Source organism: Physella acuta, unplaced genomic scaffold (assembly GCF_028476545.2).
Source record: "Physella acuta isolate Inbredline_101_S28 unplaced genomic scaffold, ASM2847654v3 ptg000108l, whole genome shotgun sequence".
NCBI lineage: Eukaryota > Metazoa > Mollusca > Gastropoda > Physidae > Physella > Physella acuta.
Window position 1 is genome coordinate 167,688 of NW_026731628.1, and position 18,624 is coordinate 186,311.

An 18,624-nucleotide genomic window follows, 5' to 3' on the forward strand; every position below is an offset into this window, starting at 1 on the left:
ACAATAAACTATTTCAAACTGTCTAAGATTGGTTTTTATTAAAGGTCATCATACGCTGATCTTTCAGTTTCTTCCCCTGTTGTTTGACTTTAGGGCAACATACTAAGTTTCCGTGGCAACAAGTCCGATAACTCTATGCAACGTTTCCCTGTACCGAGAGTTACAGCTGTAGTAAACAAAGATGTCGCAGCTGGCGCCAATAGTAAACAGGCAGAAGGACAGGTTGGTGACTAGCGCGTTCAGACGTCTGTATCGTCGGCCCGCGAAAAACTCGGGTTCAACGACCTCTGCTAAAGCCACCATTGAAAAAACCGTTAAGGTCATCCCCAGAATCAAGGTCACAAGGGTCACGGCCTTCACGACCTGAATTTCTTTAACGGTCAGAACGTGTTTCACTTGAGGGTTGTTGAGTAAATCGCGCACGTGGTTTGCTTTACCTAACTCCTCCATTGTTTGGTTGTCTGAAGACTTCGCCCCACTGATACTACCATCAATACAGGTAGGTCTAATCACGTGATTTCCCGTCATTCGTGACCTCCTCTTTGAAGCAGTCACTAGAGTGCTGATCAACACAGCCAAACACAAAATTGCAACCGCTAAAAATAGAACCGGAAATACAGTCCTGCATATAATTTTCTCCAGATTTTTAACGAAAGGAAATTCCGGAGCGAACCAAATCATAAGTCGCGTTTTGTTGTTGGCTGGGTTTGTTTGCCACGACAAGCCGTTGGTCGACAATACAGGAATCCTAAAAACCACACTCGACAGAAAAGCCACAACGTAAATCGACACAGTTCTTTTATACGTGAAGACATGTTTGAACCGTAGCGGCATCGAAACACAGCAGCACCTAGCCACGGCTATGTAGGTCTGTATGCAGGTCGAGGTGTCCAGGAAAATGTACTGGTACCAGGTCAGCCAGCCAACAAGAGACAGCATACTGACCGGCAGGTCTTGTTGCCATGGCGACATCGCCACAATCATAAACAAATTGTTGACAAAACAGAAGAAAATGAACATGAACTCTGAAAGAGAAAGTGCCCAGAACGAAACGTTCATACTATCTTTTAGCCCCAGCTTGTAGAATATCAGCAAGTTGATGCTGTTTGCCACCAACCCAAACACCTGAGTTACGGGGTCCAGACATTTGTCTAGCAGTATCAGAGACACGCTCAACTGGGCTTCAGTCAAATCTTTAAAGTCAGAACTTGTTGCTGTCTGTTCTGTTGTCATTGTCTCTGTTATATGATGCTATCGTTTACACACTGTTTACTCGTACAATATGAATTAGAAATTATTTTCTAAAATGACGAATTTAAAAATCAACTAATCAACATTGGAAGTAGACTACGTGAAACAGATCTCCATTAAAAATGTAACGTATAAAACGTCCGAACTAAAGTAGTAACAAAACGGTAATGCTATCAGAGTCAGACTAGTATGTAAACTGGGGCCTACAGACTGACGTTGGTAATACTATCAGAGTCAGACGAGTATGTAAACTGGGGCCTACAGACTGGTGGGACTCTGGGGCTTGTCGGTAGGAAAAATGGCGCTAAAACGTTTTGGCTGAGCTCACGTCATAACCATAATCAGCTAATCAACTTGATGCTTGCCTCGACACAAAGCTAGGATCAGATTTTAAACTTGATTTTTACTTCGTCACAAAGCTAGGATCAGATTTTAAACTTGATTTTTACTTCGTCACAAAGCTAGGATCAGATTTTAAACTTGATTTTTACTTCGTCACAAAGCTAGGATCAGATTTTAAACTTGATTTTCACTTCGTCACAAAGCTAGGATCAGATTTTAAACTTGATTTTTACTTCGTCACAAAGCTAGGATTAGATTGTCAACTTTATGCTTGCTTCGTTACAAGATCAGGATCAGATTTTAAACTTGATTTTTACTTCGTCACAAAGCCAGGATCAGCTAATGAACTTGATTCTTGCTTCGTCACAAAGCCAGGATCAGATTGTCAACGTGATTCTAGTAACAACCTGCGATCGAATATTTGCGAAATTTAAAGAAGATTTAACCAGAACAGGATACAACAGCCACGGACAAAACTCAAAGCTGCAGTCGCTAGAAAATATAAGCAATATCTCGCCCCATATCTATTTATTGTCTAGATTAACTGAGACTATTATTAGACAGACGAACTAAACAGTCTAGCTGCTGGACTTCGTGATCAAACTCAATTATAAAGCCAAACATATTTGTAGAAAAATCAATGTGGACTAAGTTCAGTCAGATAATTATTTTAACAGTCTCAAGTCACGCGCTAAACAAAACAAGTCAGAGAACTCTCTTGTTCTCGGAGTGTGAGTTAAGGAACTTTAATTTGTGAAATTGACAGGAAACAAAAAGGATGGGGTTGGGTGGATCAATGCTCAGCCGCCGTAATAACACGACACATAGAGGGACTGTTGTTTACATAGAAGTTACATGAGACACAACATAATTAAAAAATAATTACTCCAATTATTTGTGTTTCTGTTAATTATAATCACGTCTTAAAATATAGTCGCGGTAGTTCTTTATGAGACTCTTCCTTGTCTGGGTGTTAAAGTACCAAGTAAACACAAATAGTGTCGGTACCACCACTAAGCACCAAGTAAACACAAATTACGTCGATACCAAATTAAATACAGTCGAGCTCAATAACACATCAAAGCGCGTTTACTCCAAAAACATCTTCACCAATACAAATAAATCATACATTCACTATTATTATAAAAGTATATTCAACACTGTGTATTGAATATGGAAAAAACATTAAAGCGGTCAAAGTTTACCAGAGGTCATATTCCATTTTATAAAGTTTTTTTGAAAATCGAGGTAAAATTTCAAAAAGTTTTTTGGGTTCTTTGGCATTGAATATCGGGCCAATATTTTTTGCAATATTCATTCGGCCATATTACATTTTTCTGTCAGCCTCTGAAAAAAAGTGTCATATCTGGGAAAAAATCATTACACAGGTCATAGATGACCAGATGCCATATTACGATACATAAACATTGTAATGTTTTGTGGAAAATAACAGGATAGCACACTTAGAAAGCTACCATCTAAATATCTCTTGCTGCACTATAAGACAAGATTGTCAACTTAGAGATATTGCAGCCTCACGTCACCACCTAGATGTTATCACTGTCTGTAGTTCTCTGTTTAACCTAAATGTTATCACTGACTGTAGTTCTCTGGTTAACCTAAATGTTATTACTGTCTGTAGTTCTCTGGTTAACCTAAATGTTATCACTGACTGTAGTTCTCTGGTTAACCTAAATGTTATCACTAACTGTAGTTCTCTGGTTAACCTAAATGTTATCACTGTCTGTAAACAAATTTACGTTAACACATCAATATTAACATATCGATGTATGCATATCAATGTAGACACACCCAGTTGGACACTATCGTGGTCACATTGGCGTGTAAACTTGGACGTAGCGACGTTGATACATTAATATGTTCGTGTTATGTCGACTAGACAATTATAAGAAAGACATGATGCTTGCAGCAAGATACAAAATCTATACTTCAAATATCGATATCTGTAAGATGTATTGATAACAAGACAAACCATTCTCCACTCCTTGCATTCTTTGTCCTATCAAACTTTGACCGCTTTAGTTTGTATCACAAGGACAATACTGACGGGTACATCTGTTAGGAAACTTTAGTATTATAGGATAGTTGAGGAGAAACTGATGCAAATAAATTGCTGAGGTCGTCAATATGTATAGATCTCCTAGTCTCTTGTTTGTGTGCTGTGTCGTCATATCTTGTGTACATGCGGCTAAAACCGTCCAGGTAGGTACATGTATTAGATCACCAATAAGTGTATTTCTAAGCTCACCTGTAAAAAAGAATCTTAAATACATACATCAATGTGAGACAAAATGGTTGTAATAATCATAAGCTTTAATGTTTTAATTAACCATTAGATACTAACAGACGCACATATATCAGGTAGCTCTGATATCTTACTTTCACATATAAAAGCTGTGGTTTCTTGAATTTATGTTAGGACTTACAAATGTTCAAGCACATATTTTGTATGTTTTGATTTGGTCTGAGCGATCCGTGGAGTTCTAAAATAGTTTTCTTTGACGTTCTACAGAAGCATGACTCGCCAATCAATAAAGTTCACATTGTATTTATGAACCATCTAGGTAAGTCCAGTTGGCTCTTTCACCTGACACATTGACACTTTCACCTGACACATTGACACACGATTAAGCTTAGTTATGTTTAACTGTTGCAATTAAGCATTATGCCAATATAAACTCTGACCGCTAATTAAAACCTCTAATGAATTAGATGTCGGCTACTCTGACGGCATCGACCTAGACGCAGGTTTCATCGTCCAAGTCCTCAACCGTTACATGACGGAGTACTTCGTCAGGGCCATCAACACGTCAAGAACCTTAATCCAGCTGGGCTACACGGAGAGGTTTATCTACACAACCCACCCATGGCTTGTCTCCCTTTACCTAGACTGTCCCAACATCACATTGCTGGGCGTCCCACTCAAGGTATGTGCAGTGTTTCTTCCAGACTTTTTTCTCCGGGGGGCGCTTGAATTTTTCGGGGGGGGGGGGGCGGAAGACTTTCTTCGAGGGGGGGGGGGTGCGGACACTGTTAAAAGTCTATATTTTCATATAAATTATATAAATTTCGTTCGGGGGGGGCGGTAAAAAATGTTCGGGGGCAAAGCCCCCCCTAAGAGATGTCCAACTCCTTACAGTCACGTCATGTCTAGTTACTGCCCCTGATCCCCCATTTCAAACATGGGGGTCCATGTAGCAGATGAAGTAGAATTCATCTGTTTCTGCTACCTCGCCAATAAATGTGGCCAAAACTATGCCCAGCCGCCTTTACTTTCCTTAAGGTGAGTCAGGTAACCCTCAGAGCTGGGTGGACTGGGACGTCCTTCAGCCTTTAAATTCGAGCCCAGGATCCAAACTTGTGACTTACGGATTAGATGTCGTGGGCTCTCCCGTCCGACCACGCCTTCTGCTACAATGATGCCCGAGCATGTAGTCCAGCTCCTGACGTTAACTCAACAATTCAAGAATTATGCCCTAGCTTATAGTCCATGCCCCTCAAGAATTATGCCCTTGCATGTAGTCAATGCCCTTGATATAAACTCAACATTTATGCCCTAGCATATAGTCCATGCCCCTCAAGAATTATGCCCTAGCATATAGTCAATGCCCTTGATGCCACTCCCCACAGTGCCCTAGTCTTGCTGAACAAAATGACTTCCGGCTTGCCGTCCTTGAAGGTCACATTGCGTGGCACGCCAGCCCCTTCAACATGCAGACAGACTTCATTGGGACCTACCTGTTTGACGCCGGTCTCTCCATGGCCAAGCGATTGGACGCCATGTTTAACATCCACAGGAGCCACCCCACCATGAGCCAGCGAGACGTACCGGGTAGGGACCGTGTGAACATGTTGTGTCACTAAAGCTGTCCTACCTTCATCGCTAAAGCTGTCCTAAAGCTGTTCTACCTTGATCACTAAAGCTGTCCTACCTTGAAGGTATCACTAAAGCTGTCCTACCTTTCAAGTATCACTAAAGCTGTCCTACCTTTCAAGTATCACTAAAGCTGTCCTACCTTTCAAGTATCACTAAAGCTGTCCTATCTTGCAGGTATCACTAAAGTTGTCCTACCTTGATCACTAAAGTTGTCCTACCTTGATTACTAAAGTTGTCCTACCTTGAGGGTATCACTAAAGCTGTCCTACCTTGCAGGTATCACTAAAGTTGTCCTACCTTGCATGTATCACTAAAGCTGTCCTACCTTGCAGGTATCACTAAAGTTGTCCTACCTTGCAGGTATCACTAAAGTTGTCCTACCTTGCAGGTATCACTAAAGCTGTCCTACCTTGCAGGTATCACTAAAGCTGTCCTACCTTGCAGGTATCACTAAAGTTGTCCTACCCTGCAGGTATCACTAAAGATGTCCTACCTTGCAGGTATCACTAAAGCTGTCCTACCTTGCAGGTATCACTAAAGCTGTCCTACCTTGCAGGTATCACTAAAGCTGTCCTACTTTGATCACTAAAGTTGTCCCACCTTGCAGGTATCACTAAAGCTGTCCTACCATGCAGGTATCACTAAAGCTGTCCCACCTTGCAGGTATCACTAAATCTGTCCCACCTTGCAGGTATCACTAAAGCTGTCCCACCTTGCAGGTATCACTAAAGCTGTCCTACCTTGCAGGTATAACTAAAGCTGTCCCACCTTGCAGGTATAACTAAAGCTGTCCCACCTTGCAGGTATCACTAAATCTGTCCCACCTTGCAGGTATCACTAAAGCTGTCCTACCTTGCAGGTATCACTAAAGCTGTCCTACCTTGCAGGTATCACTAAAGGTGTCCTACCTTGCAGGTATAACTAAAGCTGTCCCACCTTGCAGGTATAACTAAAGCTGTCCCACCTTGAGGGTATCACTAAATCTGTCCCACCTTGCAGGTATCACTAAAGCTGTCCCACCTTGCAGGTATCACTAAAGCTGTCCTACCTTGCAGGTATCACTAAAGCTGTCCTACCTTGCAGGTATCACTAAAGCTGTCCTACCTTGATCACTAAAGTTGTCCCACCTTGCAGGTATAACTAAAGCTGTCCCACCTTGCAGGTATCACTACATCTGTCCCACCTTGCAGGTATCACTAAATCTGTCCCACCTTGCAGGTATCACTAAATCTGTCCCACCTTGCAGGTATCACTAAAGCTGTCCCACCTTGCAGGTATAACTAAAGCTGTCCCACCTTGCAGGTATCACTAAATCTGTCGCACCTTGCAGGTATCACTAAATCTGTCCCACCTCGCAGGTATCACTAAATCTGTCCCACCTTGCAGGTATCACTAAAGCTGTCCTACCTTGCAGGTATCACTAAAGCTGTCCCACCTTGCAGGTATCACTAAATCTGTCCCACCTTGCAGGTATCACTAAAGCTGTCCTACCTTGCAGGTATCACTAAAGCTGTCCTACCATCGCTACTGATGAATGGCATCAAGGCCATATCTGTGGGTGTGAACCCTGGCACGGCACCCCCTGACGTCCCCTCCCCATTTGTCTGGAAGTTTCGTGAAACAGATCCTGATGGCTTGATGGCGTTCTGGGTCAAAGGTCAGTCTTAGAGTCACCGCCGTTATAAAACAACATCATCTTCTAAAGTGTGCCGTGTTGTGTATTGACATCATGCCATCTATCAAATAAATATATCTGAATGATAATCAATGTTAAAGTCTAATCTTAAACCTTGCGCTAGGTGGCTACCCACTGAACCCAGGGCCTGACCCCGCCCACCCCGGGGGTCTGGCCAGAGACAAATGTATCGTGGCTGATGGTCTAGATGAGGTCTTGTGTTTCGCCTTTAGAACTGACAACACTGGACCGCCGCTACAGATCCAGGTACACTATGCCCTGGTCTTCACATTTTCTACAATTTTTTTTATTCCAAAACTTTCTTCGATACTCAAAACTTACACCAGCACGTACACACCAATTTAAAATCACAAGCACACACTCACACACACACACACACACACACAAGCACACACACACACACACACACACAAGCACATGTAGCACACCAAGTTCACGACATTAATCTTGACGCCAATACTCCAGGAAGTCCTCACACACACACACAAAAGCACACAAAAGCACACACACACACACAAGTACACACACACAAGCACATGTAGCACACCAAGTTCACGACATTAATCTTGACGCCAATACTCCAGGAAGTCCTCACACACACACACACACACACAAGCACACACACACACAAGCACATGTAGCACACCAAGTTCACGACGTTAATCTTGACGCCAACACTCCAGGAAGTCCTCACACACACACACAAAAGCACACACACACACACAAGCACACACACACACACACAAGCACATGTAGCACACCAAGTTCACGACGTTATTCTTGACGACAATACTCCAGGAAGTCCTGGGCTACTACGAGATCTTACGCTCTGAGTTCCCGGGGGCTCAACTCGTAGCCTCAACGTTCGACAACTACGTGGAGGTTCTGGAGACCATCAAACAAACGCTGCCCGTGAGAACGTTCGAGATCGGCGACACCTGGATACAGGGCATCACAAGTGACCCCAAGAAATATTCTCAGTACCGCGCCTTTGTGAGAGTCTGGCAGAGCTGTCAGGAATCAGGTACGTCATTACTGTTAACTTGAGTCAAGTACGTCATTACTGTTAACTTGAGTCAAGTACGTCATTACTGTTTACTTGACTCAAGTACGTCATTCCTCTATTTACTTGACTCAAGTACGTCATTCCTCTGTTTACTTGACTCAAGTACGTCATTCCTCTGTTTACTTGACTCAAGTACGTCATTCCTCTATTTACTTGACTCAAGTACGTCATTCCTCTGTTTACTTGACTCAAGTACGTCATTCCTCTGTTTACTTGACTCAAGTACGTCACTCCTCTGTTTACTTGACTCAAGTACGTCACTCCTCTGTTTACTTGACTCGAGTACGTCATTCCTCTGTTTACTTGACTCGAGTACGTCATTTCTCTCTGTTTACTTAAACCAACATAAACCTGTATGTGGGTAGGTTTGCTTTGATTTTGTCATGACTTGCTGCATGTTGTGACGTGTTTGATGATCGTGCAGGTGAGTGCGCTAACGACCCTCGAGTTATCAACATGGCGAGGTTCCTGGTCAAATTACCTGAACACACCTGGGGTTCCCATGGCGTCATAGACTACATAGCCTGGAGCAACGAGGCTTTGGAGGCTGCTAGACAAAGTAAGTTTTATAAAGGCTGCTAGACAAAGTAAGTTTTATAGAGGCTGCTAAACAAAGTAAGTTTTATAGAGGCTGCTAAACAAAGTAAGTTTTATAGAGGCTGCTAAACAAAGTAAGTTTTATAGAGGCTGCTAAACAAAGTAAGTTTTATAGAGGCTGCTAGACAAAGTAAGTTTTATAGAGGCTGCTAAACAAAGTAAGTTTTATAGAGGCTGCTAGACAAAGTAAGTTTTATAGAGGCTGCTAAACAAAGTAAGTTTTATAGAGGCTGCTAGACAAAGTAAGTTTTATAGAGGCTGCTAGACAAAGTAAGTTTTATAGAGGCTGCTAGACAAAGTAAGTTTTATAGAGGCTGCTAGACAAAGTAAGTTTTATAGAGGCTGCTAGACAAAGTAAGTTTTATAGAGGCTGCTAAACAAAGTAAGTTTTATAGAGGCTGCTAGACAAAGTAAGTTTTATAGAGGCTGCTAGACAAAGTAAGTTTTATAGAGGCTGCTAGACAAAGTAAATTTATGACACCCGACCTAAAAAGTTGATTATTGCCTGTCTCTAGCCCAGCCATAAAGTTGATTATTGCCTGTCTCTAGCCCATCCATAAAGTTCATTATTGTTTGTCTCTAGCCCAACCATAAAGTTGATTATTGCCCGTCTCTAGCCCAACCATAAAGTTGATTATTGCCTGTGTCTAGCCCAGCCATAAAGTTGATTATTGCCTGTCTCTAGCCCAGCCGTACAAGACAAACGAAGACACCTGGAGAGAGCAGCGACAGTTCATTGACCTTGCCCTTGACGCTCTAGGCGACCATCCACTGAGGCAACAAGTAGAGCAGGAGTTCGACTATCTGGTGGCTAGGGAGCCTGACCTTACAGGTAGGGGGAGGTTGACCTTACAGGTAGGGAGGGAGGCTGACCTTACAGGTAGGGAGGGAGCCTGACCTTACAGGTAGGGGGAGGTTGACCTTACAGGTAGGGAGGGAGGTTGACCTTACAGGTAGGGAGGGAGGTTGACCTTACAGGTAGGGAGGGAGGCAGGGGCGGAACTACCATACCGCCAGACCCCGCAATGCGGGGGGGGGGGGGGGCCAGGACGTTTAGGGGCTCAGTTCCGACCAAAAAACAATGCATTTTTTTTTCAAAAATTATGTTTTCATGCATCTTGAAAGTGGTTTTGTAAAAAAAAAAAAAAAAACAGGTCTACTATAGCAGAGATTGTTGCGTAGAAAAATATTTTAAAATCTACAAGAGCTATAGTTTGAAAGGTAGGTAAACATTCACACTACTTCCATGACGTACTGCCCTTCTTTAAAATAGGGATGCCCACGAAGCTCATTTAAATAGTTTTGTACTATGTATATTAAAAAGCAATTGATTCTCTGAATTGTTACTTAAATAAGACATACTATACAACAGTATAGCTATAAAAATCAATGTTTTCAAAATTGATATTATAAAAGCCAAAAATGAAAAAAATAAACATAACGCGAGAAACCTTATTCACGAATCAAACTAACGTCTTTATATATTTTTGATCAGCATGTTTAAGACGCTCATTCTGACTTACATTGAGTTTGGACTAAATTTTTTTCTGTTTTGTTCTCTCAGAATGGTTATATATTGCAATGAAGTAAACTAAATTACTCAGGATATAGATCATATATATATATATATATATATATATATATATATATATATATATATATATATATATATATAGGGGGCCCTAGATTTTTCTTTGCGGGGGAGCCCTTGATTTCTAGTTCCGCCACTGGAGGGAGGTTGACCTTACAGGTAGGGAGGGAGGTTGACCTTACAGGTAGGGAGGGAGGTTGACCTTACAGGTAGGGAGGGAGGTTGACCTTACAGGTAGGGAGGGAGGTTGACCTTACAGGTAGGGAGGGAGGTTGACCTTACAGGTAGGGAGGGAGGTTGACCTTACAGGTAGGGAGGGAGGTTGACCTTACAGGTAGGGAGGGAGGTTGACCTTACAGGTAGGGAGGGAGGTTGACCTTACAGGTAGGGAGGGAGGTTGACCTTACAGGTAGGGGGAGGTTGACCTTACAGGTAGGGGGAGGTTGACCTTACAGGTAGGGGGAGGTTGACCTTACAGGTAGGGGGAGGTTGACCTTACAGGTAGGGGGAGGTTGACCTTACAGGTAGGTATCCTGACCTTACAGATAGGGATGGAGGTTGACCTTATAGGTAGGGAGGGAGCCTCACCTTACAGGTAGGGGGAGGTTGACTTTACAGGTAGGGGGAGGTCGACCTTACAGGTAGGGAGGGAGCCTGACCTTACAGGTAGAAGGAGGTTGACCTTACAGGTAGGGAGGGAGGTTGACCTTACAGGTAGGGAGTAATCAATATTTTAAAAATTAATTTGGCTGAGGGAGGAGGAGGGTGGCACTAAAGCATCCACTACAAGGAATGGTGGCCTCAAATTCAGAAGAGGGTGACTTGCAGATTGTCCAAATGTAGTGGTAGATAACATCAATTAGCCTACATAACTGCTTGACTTCGCCTTGCTGTATGTCTCTCCCCCCCCCCCCCCCCAGGGTACTCTGAAGCTCAGGTCGACACGGACTACTACTGTAACAACGGCGTCATCATCAAGTTTGCCAGTGACGGCTCCATCTCTCGGCTCTACGACCCAGTCAACCAGGTAAACTATTGGTAGCTGCTTCATGGCCGACAGTTTATAATTAAATGAATACCACTTTAAATAATAGAGTATGTTTAATAACTCACAAACATATGAAGAGTATGTTTGATAACTCCCCCACTCTACTGCCCTACAGCAAGAGTGGGCCTCACCTACCTCTCGCCTGGGTCAGCTGATCTACGACACGTACGTCGAGCAAGATTTTATCGACATGGCCAAACAGTACAACTACGTGTCGGGGGTGGGCTACGATAAGCCAAACATGACACAAAACGCTCACCCTGAGAAGAGAAGATGGGAGGTCACTGTGCTCAACTTGTATAAAAATAGTAGGTTCTATTTTTATATACGTAGTTACAACGTTATAACTGCACTCACCGACTTAAAAGTAAGAAATTATTCATCCTTTATGTAAAGGATGAAACCTGAATGTATTAATTTAAGGTCATTGACCTTTAGGACTCTTAAAATCTACCAGCTCTGGTGATGAGAGTAGATGCGGCGAGCGTAGTTCACTAAACATTTCTCATGTTCACTTTTGTTAAACCAGTCGGCCTCAACATTTCCCATGTTCACTTTTGTTAAACCAGTCGGCCTCAACATTTCCCATGTTCACTTTTGTTAAACCAGTCGGCCTCAACATTTCTCATGTTCACTTTTGTTAAACCAGTCGGCCTCAACATTTCCCATGTTCACTTTTGTTAAACCAGTCGGCCTCAACATTTCCCATGTTCACTTTTGTTAAACCAGTCGGCCTCAACATTTCCCATGTTCACTTTTGTTAAACCAGTCGGCCTCAACATTTCCCATGTTCACTTTTGTTAAACCAGTCGGCCTCAACATTTCCCATGTTCACTTTTGTTAAACCAGTCGGCCTCAACATTTCCCATGTTCAATTTTGTTAAACCAGTCGGCCTCAACATTTCCCATGTTCACTTTTGTTAAACCAGTCGGCCTCAACATTTCCCATGTTCACTTTTGTTCAACCAGTCGGCCTCAACATTTCTTCTCATGTTCACTTTTGTTAAACCAGTCGGCCTCAACATTACTCATGTTTACTTTTGTTCAACCAGTCGGACTCAACATCTCCAGCTGCGACTTTTGGGTTAAAGCAACAACAAAAGACGAGCAGACAAGGACAAAATATGGCGCCCCTAGAGTTTTCTATGTCCAGTATGTCTCCGACTCCTTAATGCAGTGTAAGCATATTTTTCAATAATGGCTATAACAAATTTTAATCAAAACCTATAGAATAGTTAGATATTTAGGCTTATATTGTACTGATAGCTAACCAATATTAATGAGTTTCACAAACAAAGTAGGTATTAATAAATATTTAAGGATATTTTTAAGGAAGGCTAACAAATTCTAATTAAGTTCTACCTACGAAAGGGAATTTTCAAACTGTCTTATAATTTTAATCCTCACAATACGTCATTTTTTTCGATATAAAATATGATAATGGCAAAAGCCCAAAAATATTTTTCCACTAGACGATTTTTGTGTGTTTTATAATACAATTCCAGTGCATATTTTTCTGTTGGTCATTCAGGGGTTAACGTGACGCTGCTGATGCTGGGTAAAACGACCACCAGACTCCCAGAGTCGATCTCCTTTGGATTCTCTCCTCAGTCCAAAGGTCAGAAGTGGTACCTGGAGAAGCTCTACCAGATCATTGACCCGTGTGACGTAGTGCTCAACGGCAGCCAATATGTTCATGGTGAGTTGCCCGTGCTGCTCTGGCCGGTTGCTCAAGTCATGACGTCAGTTTTAGGGGTCGTCCATAAATGGCGTCACACTCGTAGGGGGGGGGGTCCGTAATTTTGTGACGGTGTGTGATGAAGGGGAGTGGGGGGGGGGGGGGTTCAAATGGTGTGATGTCACACTTTTGCATTATAAAAAAGCACTGTTAGACAACGAGTTTCCGCCGTTATTTCGCGTTTTAGAAAACTGTTTTAATAAATTGAAATAGGAATTGATCAAAATACTCTATGTTGACAGAGTTCTGACAAGATTTTAGAAATATATCGTATTTTAAGAAAAATTCAACTGCAATTTTGAGGGGGGGGGGGGGGGGGGGTTGTAGGCTGAGTTGTGACGTCATTTATGGGGAGGGGGTCTGGCTCTTTGTGACGATGTGTGACGGAGGAGAGGGGGAGGTAAAATTCGTCAAAAAGGCGCGATGTCATTTATGGATCACTCCTTTAGTTCTAAGTTAACTTTAGGGTCAGCTTGCAATGTAAATTGAAAGTATCGAATGATAGATAAGCCTACCCGTTTTACCTTTGGTCCGCAGGTATCTCTACAAGTGTGTACCTGGTAGATGAGAACTATAAAGGCCTTCAGCTGTACAGTCAAGATGTGCCTTTGGTCCTGATTGGGACAACTGACCACATCGATTCACCTTTCCCCGTCCCCCTCCAGCCCTTCCCCTGCTCCAGCATCACCAACATCTCCTTCAACCTCTACAACAACATCTGGAACACCAACTACCCCATGTGGTACCCATATAACCCTGAGGATGCAGATTTTAAGGCTGAATTCACCATTTTATTTAAACCCAATTAACCTAGATTTTAAACTGAATTAACTATCCTATTTAATCCCAACATTTACCCTTGATTTTTAGGCTGATATCAGCATTACCAACATAATTTAAAGTTGATTTATCCATTGTATTTAAACCCTAACAACTTTTTTGTCTATTAATAAAGCCTCATTGTTTTTAACTTATTATTTACATTGTCAAAAGTGAGAAAATTGCATTTTGTTTAATAAATTCAATAAATGTACAAGCATTGGTTCATAAAATACATAATGGTGCATTCAATTTAAAATTGTGGACTATAACATTTTACACTATCTAGTGAAACCAGATTTATATTAAAAATTTGGACATTAAAGATTTGGATAGTAAAACTTTGGGCATTAAAAATTTGAACATTTTCACATTAAAAATGTAAACATAAAAGATTTAGATGGTAAAGATTTGGGCATTAAAAATTTGAAAATTTTTACATTAAAAATGTAGACAAAGATTTGGATGGTAAAGATTTGGACATTATAAAAGCTGTAGATGAAAGTTTTGTTAGCAGATACAAACTTTTATTACAAGTGTACATTTTCACACTGTTGACTAATTATAGATATTAATATTATGTGGCAGCCAGTTGGAAGGCTATTTGCTTACTATTAAAAACTAATTTATATCCTTCAAGATTTTAAAACAAGTAAATTGGTAAAAAAAAATTAAAATTTTAAGCTTTTATTGACAGATTAATGCAGAAAAGACCCAGAAATGTAAAATTATTTTGAAACAAGGTTAAATTTTATTCAAAGTTCTGTTACTGGGCCTTAAATACAGTAAAAACAGACAACTCATATGGTAATGTTAGACAACTCTTCCAGAAAAAGAAAATTAACATGGGGCAGATAATGCAGTAGGGCCTCTAACTATAGGCCTACAATGTACTATTGGCAGTAGAAAACTAAAAGATAATAATATTGACTGTAACTCAGAGTTTAGGAGCAATTTAAAGTGAGTGGAGGATAATTACAAACATTGATCTCTCATCACTTTACAACAATACATCCAAACAAAATCACCAAATATTGATTTTACAATTTGTACAAGATGTATACACCTAAAGTTTATTCTCAGCCATATTTTTGGAATTTAAGAGCTCTTACTGGTTCTAATATTCTATCCCTAAAACAGATAGGGCCTACCCTAAATTTTTTCATAGAATCTAACATGACTAGATATGAATAATATGGGAGATTAAATTGAAATTCTTAAATTTCAACACTTGAAACCTGACTTAATTTTGACCAAAATTTTTTTGAAATGAACAGAAAGGGACATTAAAAACTTTTCCAACTTAAACATATACAATAAAATAACAAATGCCATAAATATAACATAAAGCTGGAAAAAATAATTGAAACATAATTTAAATGATTCAAATAATCTACACTGCAAGATTTTATGACCTGTTTAAGATTGTGAAAATGTGAAGAAAGGTTGGTTACTAATCCATATGAAAACTTTATCCAAGACAAATAAAGAAAACAGCATTATATACAGGAATGAAGAAAACAACATTATAAACAGGCAAAAAAAACAAAAACGTTAAAAATCCAGCAATAAAACAAAACCTCAACAAAAAGCATCACACATAATGAAAGAAACCCACTTATAACCCTATTCTATATAAATGGAAATGTGAAAATCATGAACCTCCGTGGCAGAATGACTCACTTCTTGTCTCAAATATAATAGTTAATTTAGGATTTGAGCTATTTCTAATAATTTTTTATGTGCACATATTATATGCATTAGATGTTTTTAAAATTAAGTAAAAGTATTTAAATTATGTTTTAACAGTAGAAAACCAATATACATTGCATAAAGATTCCAAATTGCAAACTATTCCAAAATTCTCTGCATCAAATTTGGAATAACATTAAAACTATCATTACCTGCAGAACTATTGATCCAATGCTAAACAATTTTCAACAAAGCTGTGCATATTTTATATAGAAAAAAAAAGTGGAAACTCCCTAAAATTGAACTTTGATTTAAAAAACATGTGTAACTTGCATTTAAGTAAGGCATACAATCTTCATGTTAGGCAGGAGTCAGTTAAGTCTGATTTCTTTAGATTTGCTGGAAAGGCCAACCAACTCTTTAGGTCTTGTTTGTAGGTTGACTTGACTGCCTGATAGGTTTAAGGTCTTGTTTGTAGATTGATGACTCCCTGATAGGTTTAAGGTCTTGTTTGTAGATTGACTTGAGTTTGGCTGATAGGTTTAAGGTCTTGTTTGTAGATTGACTTGACTGCCTGATAGGTTTAAGGTCTTGTTTGTAGATTGACTTGAGTTTGGCTGATAGGTTTAAGGTCTTGTTTGTAGATTGACTTGAGTTTGGCTGATAGGTTTAAGGTCTTGTTTGTAGATTGACTTGAGTTTGGCTGATAGGTTTAAGGTCTTGTTTGTAGATTGACTTGAGTTTGCCTGATAGGTTTAAGGTCTTGTTTGTAGATTGACTTGACTCCCTGATAGGTTTATGGTCTTGTTTGTAGATTGACGACTGCCTGATAGGTTTAAGGTCTTGTTTGTAGATTGACTTGACTCCCTGATAGGTTTATGGTCTTGTTTGTAGATTGACGACTGCCTGATAGGTTTAAGGTCTTGTTTGTAGATTGACTTGACTCCCTGATAGGTTTATGGTCTTGTTTGTAGATTGACGACTGCCTGATAGGTTTATGGTCTTGTTTGTAGATTGACTTGAGTTTGACTGCCTGATAGGTTTAAGGTCTTGTTTGTGGATTGACTTGAGTTTGGGTGATAGGTTTAAGGTCTTGTTTGTAGATTGACTTGACTGCCTGATAGGTTTAAGGTCTTGTTTGTAGATTGATGACTCCCTGATAGGTTTAAGGTCTTGTTTGTAGATTGACTTGACTGCCTGATAGGTTTAAGGTCTTGTTTGTAGATTGACTTGACTGCCTGATAGGTTTAAGGTCTTGTTTGTAGATTGATGACTCCCTGATAGGTTTAAGGTCTTGTTTGTAGATTGACTTGAGTTTGGCTGATAGGTTTAAGGTCTTGTTTGTAGATTGACTTGACTGCCTGATAGGTTTAAGGTCTTGTTTGTAGATTGACTTGAGTTTGGCTGATAGGTTTAAGGTCTTGTTTGTAGATTGACTTGAGTTTGGGTGATAGGTTTAAGGTCTTGTTTGTAGATTGACTTGACTGCCTGATAGGTTTAAGGTCTTGTTTGTAGATTGATGACTCCCTGATAGGTTTAAGGTCTTGTTTGTAGATTGACTTGACTGCCTGATAGGTTTAAGGTCTTGTTTGTAGATTGACTTGACTGCCTGATAGGTTTAAGGTCTTGTTTGTAGATTGATGACTCCCTGATAGGTTTAAGGTCTTGTTTGTAGATTGACTTGAGTTTGGCTAATAGGTTTAAGGTCTTGTTTGTAGATTGACTTGAGTTTGACTGCCTGATAGGTTTAAGGTCTTGTTTGTAGATTGACTTGAGTTTGGCTGATAGGTTTAAGGTCTTGTTTGTAGATTGACGACTCCCTGATAGGTTTAAGGTCTTGTTTGTAGATTGACTTGAGTTTGACTGCCTGATAGGTTTAAGGTCTTGTTTGTAGATTGACTTGAGTTTGGCTGATAGGTTTAAGGTCTTGTTTGTAGATTGATGACTCCCTGATAGGTTTAAGGTCTTGTTTGTAGATTGACTTGACTGCCTGATAGGTTTAAGGTCTTGTTTGTAGATTGACTTGACTGCCTGATAGGTTTAAGGTCTTGTTTGTAGATTGATGACTCCCTGATAGGTTTAAGGTCTTGTTTGTAGATTGACTTGAGTTTGGCTAATAGGTTTAAGGTCTTGTTTGTAGATTGACTTGAGTTTGGCTGATAGGTTTAAGGTCTTGTTTGTAGATTGACTTGAGTTTGACTGCCTGATAGGTTTAAGGTCTTGTTTGTAGATTGACTTGAGTTTGGCTGATAGGTTTAAGGTCTTGTTTGTAGATTGACGACTCCCTGATAGGTTTAAGGTCTTGTTTGTAGATTGACTTGAGTTTGGCTAATAGGTTTAAGGTCTTGTTTGTAGATTGACTTGAGTTTGACTGCCTGATAGGTTTAAGGTCTTGTTTGTAGATTGACTTGAGTTTGGCTGATAGGTTTAAGGTCTTGTTTGTAGATTGACGACTCCCTGATAGGTTTAAGGTCTTGTTTGTAGATTGACTTGAGTTTGACTGCCTGATAGGTTTAAGGTCTTGTTTGTAGATTGACTTGAGTTTGGCTGATAGGTTTAAGGTCTTGTTTGTAGATTGATGACTCCCTGATAGGTTTAAGGTCTTGTTTGTAGATTGACTTGACTGCCTGATAGGTTTAAGGTCTTGTTTGTAGATTGACTTGACTGCCTGATAGGTTTAAGGTCTTGTTTGTAGATTGATGACTCCCTGATAGGTTTAAGGTCTTGTTTGTAGATTGACTTGAGTTTGGCTAATAGGTTTAAGGTCTTGTTTGTAGATTGACTTGAGTTTGGCTGATAGGTTTAAGGTCTTGTTTGTAGATTGACTTGAGTTTGACTGCCTGATAGGTTTAAGGTCTTGTTTGTAGATTGACTTGAGTTTGGCTG

At 40.2% G+C, this 18,624-nt stretch overlaps 1 protein-coding gene across 1 annotated transcript; it reads left to right on the plus strand.

Annotated features, from left to right (window-relative positions):
- Positions 1 to 3,657: 3,657 nt before the first annotated feature.
- LOC131933931 (uncharacterized) lies at positions 3,658 to 15,016 on the plus strand. The gene is made up of 14 exons (XM_059290414.1): positions 3,658 to 3,816; positions 4,127 to 4,178; positions 4,327 to 4,541; positions 5,245 to 5,446; positions 6,990 to 7,148; positions 7,291 to 7,433; positions 7,986 to 8,211; positions 8,678 to 8,812; positions 9,536 to 9,682; positions 11,362 to 11,468; positions 11,605 to 11,797; positions 12,542 to 12,667; positions 13,021 to 13,188; positions 13,765 to 15,016. Exons 1-14 carry the CDS (start codon positions 3,742 to 3,744, stop codon positions 14,034 to 14,036), a joined length of 2,220 nt encoding a protein of 739 aa, XP_059146397.1. The 5' UTR covers positions 3,658 to 3,741; the 3' UTR covers positions 14,037 to 15,016.
- Positions 15,017 to 18,624: the final 3,608 nt, after the last annotated feature.